The sequence below is a fragment of the Myotis yumanensis genome, unplaced genomic scaffold, assembly GCF_028538775.1.
Source record: "Myotis yumanensis isolate MYYU_CA2020_CCGP unplaced genomic scaffold, mMyoYum1.0.hap1 SCAF_16, whole genome shotgun sequence".
NCBI lineage: Eukaryota > Metazoa > Chordata > Mammalia > Chiroptera > Vespertilionidae > Myotis > Myotis yumanensis.
Genome location: NW_027223767.1, coordinates 26,494,882 through 26,509,370, shown reverse-complemented (window position 1 = coordinate 26,509,370; position 14,489 = coordinate 26,494,882). Strand labels below are relative to the sequence as shown.

General features: G+C 40.1%; 3 protein-coding genes across 3 annotated transcripts in view; 1 reads left to right on the top strand and 2 right to left on the bottom strand.

The window, feature by feature from the left end:
- STXBP4 (syntaxin binding protein 4) overlaps positions 1-8,235 on the bottom strand; it is a 120,713-nt gene extending 112,478 nt beyond the window's left edge. Inside the window, exons 1-3 of the mRNA XM_070394070.1 lie at positions 8,158-8,235; positions 2,773-2,848; positions 2,171-2,300 (exon numbers count right to left, since the gene is read on the bottom strand). Of these exons, the coding sequence (XP_070250171.1) occupies positions 2,171-2,241 (71 nt within the window). The 5' untranslated portion in view covers positions 2,242-2,300; positions 2,773-2,848; positions 8,158-8,235. The remainder of the gene's footprint in view (positions 1-2,170; positions 2,301-2,772; positions 2,849-8,157) is intronic.
- A 75-nt stretch (positions 8,236-8,310) lies between these two features.
- Positions 8,311-13,296, top strand: COX11 (cytochrome c oxidase copper chaperone COX11). Its single transcript, XM_070394075.1, has 4 exons — positions 8,311-8,683; positions 11,363-11,518; positions 11,875-12,000; positions 12,390-13,296. The coding sequence occupies exons 1-4, from the start codon at positions 8,321-8,323 to the stop codon at positions 12,570-12,572; spliced, it is 828 nt and encodes a 275-aa protein (XP_070250176.1). The 5' UTR covers positions 8,311-8,320; the 3' UTR covers positions 12,573-13,296.
- Positions 13,282-14,489, bottom strand: part of TOM1L1 (target of myb1 like 1 membrane trafficking protein) — a 39,642-nt gene continuing 38,434 nt past the window's right edge. The window contains exon 16 of the mRNA XM_070394071.1: positions 13,282-13,996. The gene's annotated coding sequence lies outside the window, so the exon portion shown is untranslated. The remainder of the gene's footprint in view (positions 13,997-14,489) is intronic.

The following is a 14,489-nucleotide window of genomic DNA, read 5'->3' as shown; positions in this document are numbered from 1 at the left end:
TTAAAAAGTATGGTGAGACAAAAGCAATCAAATGGATTGTCTTATCTGTAATTTTCATTTTCTCTACAAAACAACCAAACCATAAAAAAATTTACAGCAATAATGCTTATTTCTTTGGAAAACAAACAAAAATAGTTCAAAAATATAATAAATTTTAAAAATTTATTAAAGGTGATAGAAAAGATTTGCTTTTATTGATTTTTAGACTATTTAATATTGAACAATTCCAATACTAGATATTTTAATGAGTTAGGTAAGTGACTTTAAAATAAAAGTGGCCATTTAAAACAAAAGAAATATAACCTCCATTTGAATTACAAAAAAAAAAAGTTTATCCTTTTAATTGGGAAAAGTATTTTCCTGGTACAAAGCACTGCTCCAGCTGTGATTTCCATCAGACGTAAGAGCAATGCCATCAGAAAAGAAGAACGTGTCTAAACGTTCTGGGAAAGGTATCCCCCCAGGTTACATCTTAGAACCCTCTGGTCAGAGCACTGACTTTCTCTTATGGGCTTGATTTGCGCTAAGTGGTTGGAAAAAGTTCTGTGCTGTCCGAGAGAGTAGGCTGCTCAGCACCAAGACGTGGAGCTCTGTGCACACTCTGCAGCTAGGCCTGGCTCGTGCCGCTTGGAGACTGGACCTTTCCAGTGGTCAGAGGAGGAAGCATCAGGGACAGACCCCCTGAGTTTAACTAGCCGGACACCCTTCTCCAGGGAAGACCCGTGAACCTGAGTCAAAAGGCTGGTACACACTTGTTTAGCATGTAAGCAACAGGAGATGTCTAATGTAGAGCAGAACCTAGGAAAGATGTAATCACTTTGAGAAAAAATATATATAATTATGTGGTTCATGGGACATATATACACATATATAACCTTTATGTATATTTATACGTATATGTAAAAAGAAGCACTGAAAAAAACCACAAGAATAAAAATGGTTATCTAGGCGAGAAATGAGGCCGCAGAGTGAAGGACAAGCATGCAAGCAAGCCCTCTCTGAATGGGCCTTGTTATGTGGGTGTGACACGCTGCAGAGGGGCAGTTCTTCCCTCCCCTGTCTGCAGGCCTCTTGGAAAGTGACTCTACCGCTCCTTCCATTAAAAAGTAAATCTCTTGCCAGAACCGGTTTGGCTCAGTGGATGGAGCGTCGGCCTGCGGACTCAAGGGTCCCGGGTTCGATTCCGGTCAAGGGCATGTGCCTTGGTTGCGGGCACTTCCCAGTGGGGGGCGTGCAGGAGGCAGCTGATCAATGTTTCTCTCTCATTGATGTTTCTGGCTCTCTGTCCCTCTCCCTTCTTCTCTGTAAAAAGCAATGAAATTTAAAAAAAAAAGATAAATCTCTATACCTTGAATTTGGACTTGACTATTTAAATTGCTTCAGCCAATGGTACTCCAGCAAATGTGAGGAAAATAGACATTTGACAAACACGTGTGCTTCCTCCTGGGGACCATTCCACTGCCACATGAAAAAGCCTGAACTGCCCGGCCAGTGTGGTTCAGTGGTTGAGCGTCGACCTATGAACCAGGAGGTCAGGGTTCGATTCTGGTCAAGGACTCATGCCCAGGTTGTGGGCTCAATCCCCAGTGGGGAGTGTGCAGGAGGCAGCCAATCAATGATTCCCTCTCATCGTTGATGTTTCTATCTCCCTTCCTCTCTGAAATAACAAAAAGAAAGAAAAAAAGCCTGAACTAGCCTCCTGGAAGCTGAGATCAAGTGGAAAGAGGCATCCGTCATCCAGCCTTCCAGCTAGGCCCCAGAACATGTGAATGAGGCCACCCGACATCATTAGGTGTAGACCAGAAGAATTAATCACAAACTCATGGCAAAGGATAAAAGCTTGTATTTTTAATGCACTTGGAGGTGGTTTGTTACTCAGCAAAAGTTAATCTTATGTTATTTTTATACTGAAATTATAAAATATTTTAGATAATCAAAAATTAGATCAATTTTATAAAGCAATCTCAAAAAAATAATTCTAAAAGAGAATGCAGAATTTGCCCTTTACACTGATTTACACTAAAAGGTGATTATTGATCAACTTCTCATTACTGCTATCCTAGACCACAGGTTGTTAACTGTATAACACTTTCCACCAGACACTCACGAATATTTGACAGATTTAAAACTATGATAGTTCAAAACATACTAAATTTAATTTAACAATTACTTTTCAAGTAGACCGGATGGTACTGCAGCAGATGAATTTTTATTCATGGTTTCACCACAGTAGCCTTGCATTTAACAGCCGTGCAAATGAGAATCTGATGAAGAGTCTATAAATGCTTCTTTTCCTAAGACTGGGGAAGCAGAAAACAAAGTGTCATGTCTTAGAACAGTCAAATGTGCTCCATAACTTTGCATAAAAACATTACATACATTTGGCACATAAACAATATGTGCCTGTGTATAGATGTTAGATGAATTTTATATATTTTGGGCCATGTCATTTTAGTCATTGCTCATCGTATCTGAGAAATGTAAAGATAGTACTGTAGATAGAGACATAGATAAAGGTATCGAGGTATACCTATATCATCATAACATCTACATCTATATGAAAGCTGCACTTCTGACAGAAGTGAAGAATACAGGGAAGCTATAGGTAACTACGATAGCTTCCACCATTAGTAAGCGTAAAAAGCACATAATAATAAAAGACGGAGGGAAATGTCTTTTCTGAGCACAAGGCTAGGAATTTTATAGTCAGAATGTCTGCAAAATAATGATACAACGCACTGTTGAAGAAAATAGAAATTCCTGTTGTCTCACCAACTATCATGAGGGACTTCCTGCAGATCCTAGATTAGTCTGACTCATATTACTCCACAAGCTTCTTCAAATTTTCCTGTGAAAAGAAAAAAGTAGTTTGATCTCTCTCACAGACCCACTGTAAAGATTAGAGAACAGTGGTATCATTAAATTAAAAAATATTTGAACAGAGATTTATCACCTCTTCATAAGAAACAGAATGGAGCATACAAATGAAGCTATAAAAGATTCTAGGATCCTTTAGCACAATCCTCTCATTAAAGAGAGTCACAGAGATTGCGTACTTTCCCCAACCAAATAAGAATCGGTCACTGGTTGTTTTCCCAGCTAGAACTCAGGCTGCAGAACCTAGAATATGGACCTTGGTTTCAGATACACCTGGGTTCCAATTTGCACTGCTGGGCTTTTCTGAGCCCGTTTCTTCATAGGTATATTAGGCAACAGTGATGGTTTTCCAAACGAATACCCATGTCAAAACCTAGCAAATTCTTTCACCCTCAATATGTGTTGTTTGTTATAAATCAATGATACCTTAATCAAGTTAACTTTTTAAAAAATCGGATTTTCAGTTAAAAAGGGCAGCGGAAGTGGAACTCAAACTGGTAATTTGTACACTTTATCACATCAGAGATTCTTCAAGCGAGCATTAACTATTTATATAACCCTACAGCTGTTTAAGGACACTGACAAAAATCAGGAATAAGTCTCTTCCCTGGGGTAGACTTTACTTAATTGATCTTTTTTAAAATGACTTTAAAGTTTCAGAAAATAAAGATATAAAAGGTCAGAGGGTTCTTTTACTATCTCCTTTCTTGTGTACCCAGGGGCAATTTTCCAGCTACTGGTGCATTTTTCCCCTTTCAGGAATCCAAACAGTCAGGAATGCTGCTCATCTGTCTTGGGGGTGGACACATAGCTCTGCCTATAACACAGCCCAATCCTGTGGGAAATACCGAAAGGCTTCAAAGGAGTCCTACATTTCTTGAAACATGAGATCTTTGTCAGAGTCACAGCTCACTGTTCTCAGAAGTTTCTGTAGACTCTCTGACTCCCTTCTGCTTGCCACACTCAGGCACTCATCCACCAGACATTTACTCAGCACAGTTGTGCAGGGCACTAGGCTAAAGGCTTGTGTTATTATACTGAACAATCCAACGTCCCTGTTTTTACAGTATTTACCCTCTAATGATGGGAGAAAAACAATTTAAAAAAAGGAGACAGCAGCCCTAGCCAGTTTGGCTGAGAAGATAGAGCGTTGGCCTAGGGACTGAAGGGTCCCAGGTTCAATTCTGGTCAAAGGCACATGCCCGGGTTGCAGGCTCGATCCCCAGTAGGGGGCGTGCAGGAGGCAGCCAATCAATGATTCTCTCTCATCATTGATGTTTCTATCTCTCTCTCCCTCTCACTCCCTCTCTGAAATCAATTAAAAAATATTAAAAAACAGAAGGAAACAGCAAAATAAACTAACTTTCAGATACCAAAAGATAGTATAATCAAATTTGGCTGGAAGAGGAGTGCTAATTTAGGTCAGGTAGTGGTGTCTCAGTCAAGATTCGAATAATAGATCAGCCAGAAGAAAAACTGAGGGACAAAGTACTCCAGGCAGAGAAAAGGCCTCAAGGCAGCAAAATAAATTTGGGACATTTACAGCATAGAAGGAGGTGTGGCTCACTGGTGGAGCATCGACCTGTGAATCAGGAGGTCCTGGTTCGATTCCCCATCAGGGCACATGCCTGGGTTACAAACTTGATTCCGGGTGTGGGGAGTGCAGGAGGCAACTGATCAATAATTCTCTCACATCATTGATGTTTCCATCTCTCTCTCCTTCTCCCTTCCTCTCTGAAATCAATAAAAATACATTTTTATAAAAAGAGGAGTGTGGATGGAGCCTGGTGAATGCAGACAGAGATAGATCGGAGATAAAGTTAGAAAAGTAGGCAGGGTCGAGATGAACTAGGGTCTAATGGGTTGTGGAAAGGAGTTTGGATTTTTGCTTGATCTTATTTCATGCAACCTGGCTATTCTCAGGAGACCTGAATTGGCCTTTTCCCTTATCTCTTACTTTTAGGTTGACTGCGCTTTAGCAGACGTCAGAACGTCAGTCAGTTGGTTCATTTGGAATATAATATGTATCCTGGGGCCAGGACAAAATAAAAATGCAAGTCCCTGTTAAACAAATTATTTCAAGATCATGACAGCAGAGCATTAAACCAAATACAAGGCCCAACTGAGCCAGCGGCCCTTTTAAAAGCAGGTCCTTGTGCAACTGCATGGGCATACAACCTTGAAGCTGGCACTGATCTTGATAAAAGTTACTGGTGAATGATTTCTGTTTTCATTTCATCTTATCTATCAATCATATAAACGTAGCCCCTGAAGCCTTTTACATGGAGTAGCCCCTGAAACATGTGACTTAAAGGAAGATGCCAAGAATAAGAAACCAGGATATCAAGACTTACTAAGGCAGCTTCATGCCATGAGTGTGCTTTAATTTATTGGGAAACAGTGAATATTCAGCCTCGTCTCAAGCAAACTGGAATTCACTACTTCTTACTATTTATTCAAATGCATTACTCTTCCTCCTTTAAGTACAGGAAAAATCTTCTAATATACAGCTGCCAATAAACAGTTGTTTGTAATGCCAGATTAATTGTTAGGTATTTCACATTGCCAAATGAACCCAGTAACTTTATTAGATAGACAGTTACAAAATACAGCTCAGTGACTAACATACTAAGGTTTAACTTGCAATTTCCTGAATTTATATTAGCCATTAAAATGCCAAAAAGTAATTAGAAACCAAATTTTAAAAATAGCACATCTTTATAATCTGTAAGTCTTCAGAAAGTCTGAAAAGCAGTAACACACAATAGGAAAACATTGTGTGACTCAAAATTTCTTTTTTCTTTCTTCTCAACCTTCACCATTTCTCAGTCCCCACCCCCAAAATGATTTATATAAAAATAACCTATTTTACTTACTATGTAAAATTAGACATGATCATATCTAATATCTAACTAGATAACTAGCTAGAAAGGGTTCACAAGGATTAATCATTTACGGCTGAGCAATGACATTACAAATTAAAGGTGCCAAGTCTGAAATCTCAGTCCAGCCCCTTATATTTTAAGTCCGTTTGTAATCAACACCTCTACTACCTGCAGAACAAGGTTGTACTAGTCTTGCCCTGAGGTGCTCCCATTCCATTCCAGGCAGAATCCATTATGTAGCATTCATTATCATAATTATTTATGCATTATCACAAGCAGACTCAGACTCACGAGAATTGCAGCCAACAAGACTTTATTGCTATCAAGATTATTGTACCCTGGAAAGGAATAGTTTCAGTTGCAATTACAAAACAAAATAAAATAATAGAACCCGAGACAAAGACACTATGACTGACATTTATATGTACTGCTACCTGTTGCTACATGAAAAGGTTGCCTAGAGGATGCTGGAGGGAATGTACTCTTGCTTTCAGTGACATTAACATGTGCATGGGGCTTGAGTCTACACGGTAAGAAATTTAAAATATGACAGATATGTCCCGAAAGAGCTGACAATCTGGTATAAGAACTAAGGGAGATACAGATGAAAAGATTTTCAAACATTCTCATAAAACAAAACAAATTTGTAGAATCACATAATTTTGAGATTTTTGTGCCAGAGTAGAAAAGAGTCAAAGGGTGCTTGGATTTTATTGGCTTTTTAAAAAAAAAATTTTTTTTAATTGATTTCAGAGAGGGAGAGAGAGGGAGTAAGAGATAGAAACATCAACGATGAGAGAGAATCACAGGTCAGTTGCCTACTGGGGATGGAGCCTGTAACCTGGGCATGTGCCCTGACTAGAATTGAACCTCGACCTCCTGGTTCATAAGGTGATGCCCAACCATTGAGGCACACTGGCCTGGCACGATTATTCTTTACAAAACAAATATAAAAAGGGAATGTCAGCCGATTTTTCCAGAAATTTTTCCAGGAATGCCTGCACAGAAGACAAGAGAGCAACCTCCCCAATCTCAGCAACCACTAAGTTTATATGTATTTTTCCTGGTTTTTACTGTTTTGGTAACATGAATCAAAAGAAGAAATATTAATACCACCTGGGAAGAACCCCAACCAAAGAAATCTGAAATATAGTAAATGCCCCCACCTCCTTTTCTGTTTATTTTGTATGCTGGTGCTAAACTCCCAAGAGTCATGATTTAAAAAGAAATTGTACGCCCTTCTAATTTATTTCCAGGATGAGGGGAGGGTAACATTTTTGCTTTCTTATGTGGCTCTTTGAAAATGTGTTGCACGAAGTTCCTAAAAAATAAAATGTTTACCTTTGAAAGAAAAAATAATAAAAATTACATTATTATCTTATTCCGTTGTCTTCATTGTACAGATTGTTATGTGAAATTCTCTTATTTATGTATGTTATTGATCATCTCCTGAGTCATCAGAAGAAAAGACTGTAACAGAAGTGATCCTGACTTTCTCTATAATTGTAGCCCTCGTAGGTTGAACAGGGTCTGGCCCACGAGAACAGTGAAATAAGTAAGTAAATTACTGAAAATCATTCCTCAGGCAGCTCTGGTCATTAGAAAGGAAGCCTGACATTTACTAATTTTTCACTATGTCTCAGGTACTGTGCAAATCACTTTACACGCATAATCTCACTATTACGATTCCTAAAAGGTCACGAAGTCTGGGGCCCAATAACTGGCCCCAGGACACCAGGCCGACGTGCAGACCCAGGGATGAATCTGGACCTAACCTGAACCTGAGCTCTTCACCGCGACTTTACATAGTTTCTAGAGATGCTTCCGTTCCAGCAACACCGGCTCTGCTGTCTACTCCGTCCGGTGGGATAACGGAAGAAGCTATCGCATCCCGAACATCTATTTCCCGAGGTGAACATCCCCGTTTCCTCCCGGCCTTCCTTCAATGACCCTCGCATCCTGGCCACTCTACACCAACTTCGGAGGGACCGCGTCCCTCCGGCTCCACCAGCGGTGATGTCGCTGGGCAAGTAGTTCGGGGGCGTCGGGGCAGGGGACCCCCATTCCCTGGGGCTGAGAAAATGACGTGATTGCTCCAGGGGCTGTGGTTCGTCACCCCAGGAAGGCTTCCCAGGACAGGTGACCCCAGCGCCGGGGCCCGCGCGGCAAGGAGCAGGCGGGCGGCCAGAGAACTCCAGGTAAAAGGACCGCGGGACAGCGGCCGTGGGGGGCCACTCGGTCGAGACAAAGACTGATACCGTTTAGGAAGGCCGGGGACACCACCCCGAGTGAGGACGGGTGCACGCGGAGGAGCGTAAGGCGTTTTCCTAAAAGTTAGATAAGTCGGAGCGAAACCAAGTGGGAGGAACAGTCCTAAAGCAAAACGCGAACTTACCCGTAACCTGGCAACCCGGCCTCCGTAGCGCGACTCCGGGCGTAGCCTCCCCAGCAGCCTGGTAGCCAAGGCAGCGGCGGGCTCCACTCTGGTATCGCGAGACAGAGCAGGCCTCGCGAGATCTTCCCTCGTGCGTGACCGGCGGACGTCCTTTTCGGACGCTATGGGAGGGCTCTGGCGCTCGGGATGGCGGCGCGTCGCTTTCTGCGGCTGGCGCTGGCGCCCCCTTGGGTCCCCGACCAGCGTCGCGGAGAGGGTGGAACAGTGCCTCAGGCCGGAGAGGAGTGGGACGGGAGGTGCTGAGAGGGGGCTGAGGCTGCTCGGAACATGGAGGCGCCTGAACCTGGCCCGAGACCTGGCCGTGCAGCCGGCCCGGCGGCCGAAGAGCACGAATCCGCACGCGCGCGCGCAGGAGGAGGAATGGCGGCAGCGAAACAAGACGGTCCTCACGTACATGGCCGCGGCCGCCGTGGGCATGCTGGGGGCGTCCTATGCCGCCGTGCCTCTTTATCGGCTCTATTGCCAGGTAGGGGCCGCCGCTGCCCACCCCGCTGGGCGGTGTCCTGTTGGGACGTCCGAGATGATCGCCCAGAGAGGAAACGGGCTCAAAGCGGTGACTGGGCCAAGGTCACCAAGGAAGTTCGCGGCGGAGCTGCAAATATAGTGATCCTGCTGCAGAGTGAAATTCGTTCATCTCTGAGCTCGCCCGGAAAGTCCGCAGCCTGCACTCCGGAATCCAGCCACCTGCTTTATCCTCCGGCTGCTGGCGCACGTGCCCGCTTTAAAAAATGTAGTGCATGTTAGCACATTAACTCGCTGAGCCACACGGTTGATGAGCGCAGGTTCACTCTGGAGATGGGAGTCCGCCTGTTACTTGTGCTTACACCGGGAGTAGCTTTTTATCCATCAAAAGAGACCGGAGTTAGGCCTCTGAGGGCCCCATCCCCGTTCATTTGTAACTAACGTGCTTATCCTGGGCTCTGTGTTCAGCATCTAGCTCGTTCTCTGTGTGGTCCTCGGGACCGGCAGGATCAGCATCACCTTGGAACTTGAGTGCAGATTCTTGTGCCCAACTCCTGACCTACTCAGTCAGGAGCCTGGGCGTCAGTATTTGAATAAGTCCTCTAGCTGGTTTTGATGCAAACTAATGTTTGAGAACCATATATGGTCTCCATAGTTCTTAAAAGTAGTCATTTCTGTTACTCCGGCATTGGAGTAACCAGGGAGCTTTTTAAAAAACTGACAGATCAGTGACATCCCAAACCAGTTAAATCAGAATGTGTTGGAGTGGGGGTCAGGCATTAGTAATATTTTAAAGATTGCTCAGAACCTTTTCCACTGTTCATACCAGGCTAATTTCCCCTGAGCTTACAGAGGTGAACTTAACCTTTATTTTGTGTGATGACCGAGACAGAAGCCAAAGGGACTTTTTAGCCTCCTGATATCAGCATTCATGTGGGAAAGTGCAATCGCTTGATTTGTGGAGGATGAGTGTAGAATGTGAATTAGTTTCCAGCAGAGGCCAGCCGAGAGCCAGCCTGAATCCCAAAACAGCAAGTATGGACCACCACAGACCAAGTTGATTTTATTCCTTAGGGAATATTTAGCAATGGCAGGAGGGTGCTACTAGTTAGTATCTGGTGGGTAGAGGTTAGGGATGCTGCTAAACGTCTAACAGGACAGAAACACACCCCACCTCACCACCAAAAAAAGAATTATCCAACCCCAAACGTCATTAGTGCCAAGGGTGAGAAATCCTGGCCCAAACTGAAATGAATGGCAGTATTTTGTGTGCATGTGTGCAAGCACAGGGCAGAAAAGTAAAAGCAGTTGTGATTTATCCTAAATTTAAATCACAGTCGGATGTTAAATAGTGACATTTCCAACAGAGTATCTCTTTCACTTTTGGACTCAGAACTTTAGAGGCAAAAATAAGGGCTTATATAAACCACTTAATACAGTGAGCTCATTTTCTGAGTCTGCAACATGTGCCCAGAGAAAGTAAGATTTATTGAGTTCTTGGATTCAGTTAGTGGCAGAACTAGACTGGAGACCAGGCCATATTTTCTTCTCAGTGCCCTTTTCTATTTTTTCTAATCATCAGACAAAAATTTAAAGACTGCCAGTCAGAAATAGTGCCTGAAGGAATCTATATTCAAGTGATTTCGAATTCTTCAGGAAAAGGAGTCATATGTTAAAACGTAAGCATTATAGCCTTCTTGGGCAGAAGCATATACTTATATATTACACAAAGATAAAGGCTTGCCCTCTGATGCATCTTTTAGGGTTATAATGTAATTTGCATGGCAGTCAAGTGAAGCTAGCTGACTGGTGTAACAAGCGGGAGTTAGTAATACTATATTTTGCTGGGAGTCTTCCCCTAGCCTCAAATTTGGTATTTTTTTCCTAGTATAGTAACAGATTAATTATCCGGAGACCAGAATTCTGGCAACCTCAAGCATCAGAAGAATGATGAGCCTGGAAGTAAGAATATTTTTTTAAAGCATTTTTGATGATAAAGGAAATAATGGCAAGAAAGATAGGGAAGAAGTGTCATACACAGATTATTCTGATGTCTTATGATTAGTTCATTCAGTGGCCAAAGAGATCAAGTTCTCTGATATCTGTAAAAGCTATACTACACAAAAATTACAAAAGTTACAAAAACATTTACCAACATGGGAAAATACTTGTGCTTGAGAAAAGCAGATTACAGAGTGAAGCTAAAGTGAATCTGTGCTGTAAAAGTTAATAATATGAAAAAGGACCAGATAGGAAAATTGAATTATTTAAATAGTTTTACTAAAATGACAGGATTGTGGGTAAATTTTATTTCTATTAATAATAGTTGATATGAAATACTAGGAATAAAGGAAAGTATGCTTATTGAAAAGCTAAATATTCTGAGCTGTATTATCAGTGAAGAGTCGTCTGTCTTCCAAATGACTCATTTTTGACCATGCCACATAACCGAGTGATTACTGAGAAAATACGACTTAAATAAATTTAGGCCTTTGACCGCCCCCCCCCCCCCCCGCCAAGTGGTTAAATCATTTGACACATTCATAGGAAATGGTCAGTGATAGTACATAAACTTGGCTCCTATTGTGTTATTAAAGTTAAATGGTTTTTAAAATTATGATTTTGTCCAATAGATCGTCAGCACCTAAAAGTAATACGTAACATATTACACTTCTTTTTCTAGACTACTGGACTTGGGGGATCAGTAGCAGCAGGTCATTCATCAGACCAGATTGAAAACATGGTGCCTGTTAAGGATCGCATCATTAAAGTTACCTTTAATGCAGATGTGCATGCAAGTCTCCAGTGGAACTTTAGACCTCAGCAAACAGAAATATATGTAAGTGATCAAAGAAATACCTGTAAGTATTAAAAGATTACTTTTTTCAGTGTAAAAATTCAGTGAAACTTAAAACTGTTTCACAATTTTGGAAACACTCATCTACATTTAATTTCAAAATGTTGACAGACTCCATAACTAAGTATGCATATTAGAGCATTGGTTCTTCACTGATATATACAAGTAAAATTTGGAAATCAGGTGTTCATGGGTAGTATTCACTATTTTGCTGGCTCTTAGTTTAGGTATTATGGTCTGATGGATAGGAAAAATAATGTGACTGATTTAGTAGGAAAAGAAGGAGCTGTGTGAGGCTTAAAGTATTGATAATGAATATGTTTTATTTTAAAAAACAGGTAGTGCCTGGAGAGACTGCACTGGCGTTTTATAAAGCTAAGAATCCTACTGACAAACCAGTAATCGGAATTTCTACGTACAATGTTGTACCATTTGAAGCTGGACAGTATTTCAATAAAATACAGGTACAACTAAATGCAAACTATAGAATATGATAAAAGTATAAAAAAACTATTTAGCACTAAATTTAATGCAGTATTTTAGTGGGTATTGATTTCTGAAAACTCATTTCTTCTAAACTTCAAACTACTTTTTTTTCATTGCTTATAACAGCTCTGTAGAGGTTTAGAGCCAAACTAAATGGAAATCTGCTTTTAAGATTAGAAGAATTTGTTGATTCTAGGTCCTTAAAGCAGAACTCAATCTAAGATGAAAAGATGCTGTTACCCTATCACAGAATTTAAAGATTATGTTTAACAGTATGCTTATTAAAGCCAATAAATGCACCATTAGTTTTTACTCTAGATAATAGAATAGAAATATTAATAAACTGATACCTTTCTATAACTTCTAGTGCTTCTGTTTTGAAGAACAAAGGCTTAATCCACAAGAGGAAGTAGATATGCCAGTGTTTTTCTACATTGATCCTGAATTTGCTGAAGATCCAAGAATGGTGAATGTTGATCTCATCACTCTTTCTTATACTTTTTTTGAAGCAAAGGAGGGCCACCAGTTGCCAGTTCCAGGCTATAATTGAAGTCAATATCTTATGATTCAAATTTGTGATTTTTGAAAAATCATGTATCTTGTCTTCTCAGAAGAGAAACATTCTACAATAATGTATTCTATTCTTTTTTATGCTTTCTATTTTAAATATTATGTACTTCCCCCCAACTAATTTACCCTACTTAAAATTGAGAGAAGAGGTTCAGCTTTTTATTATAAGAAATCCACTTGCCTATTTAGAATGTATGACTGTTCAAAGCCGTACTTTGCTAAGTAGTAATAAAAGAAACTGCTTTGTTTCTTAAATATGTAGGCATGGTCCCTTCCAAATTACTAGCATTACATACCTGTAGTAGTACTTTTTTTTTTTATGCCCAGTATTGTCTCAAGATCTAGGTCAGAACTTCTGACTATATTTCTAAAACACTTGGTTACTATTTGAAAAGCTCCAAATGGAAGGGGAATCACTAAGCCCTAACAGTTTGCCCAAAGATTACATTCTGATTTCAGATGGGACTGTTTTTCCTTTAAGATTTTGGGCGGTTTACATTCAGAGTACTGAATAATTACTTTGAAGTTTTGGTATCATGAAATTGAAATGAAATGCAAATATCTACTAGACTTCTAGTATTTCTTGTGATAGCTCCAAGTCCCTGAATGTTAAAATGTAAGTGTGGGAAATGTGAAGATTACTCACATAAGTTCTGCAATGAACAAACTGTAAAAAAAGATGTATTAAATTGTTTTAATAGTAATTTATTTGTCATTGTAATTTATGATATAAATGAATGTATAATTTATTCTGAATATTTTCCAGTGGTCGTTGTTTCAAAAAAAATTTAAATTGCAATAAAAAAAAGAGAGAGAGAATATTTAGTATTATAAAGAATTGTATTTAAAGGCAACTTGATGTAGCATCCTGTGACCTCTTCAGGATACATGAAATAGGAACTACAATATTAAGGTTTTTACAATTCATAATTCTAAACAAGAATATTATTTATAAAAAAGTGCACATATTCGGCTTTAGTTAAATGAAGGCACTCACTATTCTCCTGAATACTATATTTAGTTTCTTAGATTTTGTGCTTACATGTATTCAGAATCATTTTGTAATAAAATAATATCCATCTACTCTCATCACCGCCATGTGATGCTTTCTAAATGTAGGAACGCCTGAGAAACATAAGATGCTCCAATTAACCTGATTGGCCCCAGTACAATGAATTTTTTCTTCTGTTGGAGTTTTAAGTGAAAAATGTTAAAAGCAAGTTTTTTTTAGATAAAACTTGAACTGTTACTCTTCTATTTAAATTTCACTGTTGCCAAGGAGAAGTGTTCCACCCTGGTTTTAAAGTGTTGGTAGATCTTGTCTTCTGGGCCTCACAGCTGGACAGTCTACCTCTTGGAGTTGTTACCCCTAATGCAGCTAGTGAGCTGGTCTTTCCTTTTCACCTAGAATAAACAGAAAATAGTCAACCATCCCCATCCTTTCCTTCTCTTTCCCCATTCCTTGATAACTAGAGGGCCACACACTAGTAGAGGAAAGGTGGGAATGTACTATTTCCATTGGGGGTGTGTGCAAGGGGAATAAATAAGGTTAATAGGTTATTAGTGGCCATGCATTCATTAATAAATAAGTGGGATGACTAGTCCAGCAAATAAAAATCATCCAGACCTATCTGGATTAACAATGGATGGTTTCTATCTGTCCCAGTTAACAGGTGTCAATTGCACATATAAGACAGATGTCTGATTCTAGTGCTAAAAAGTTCTTATTGATCATCTGTTTTTGTTAACATTAATATTTTTATACACAGATGAATTTCTGCATTCCCAAGATTTATTATTTTTAGTTAACAAGGTCACAAAGAACGTATTTCATTGGGGAACAAATAGTTCATTCGATTGAGTGATTTGAAGGAACTTGTATATTAATATTTCACTC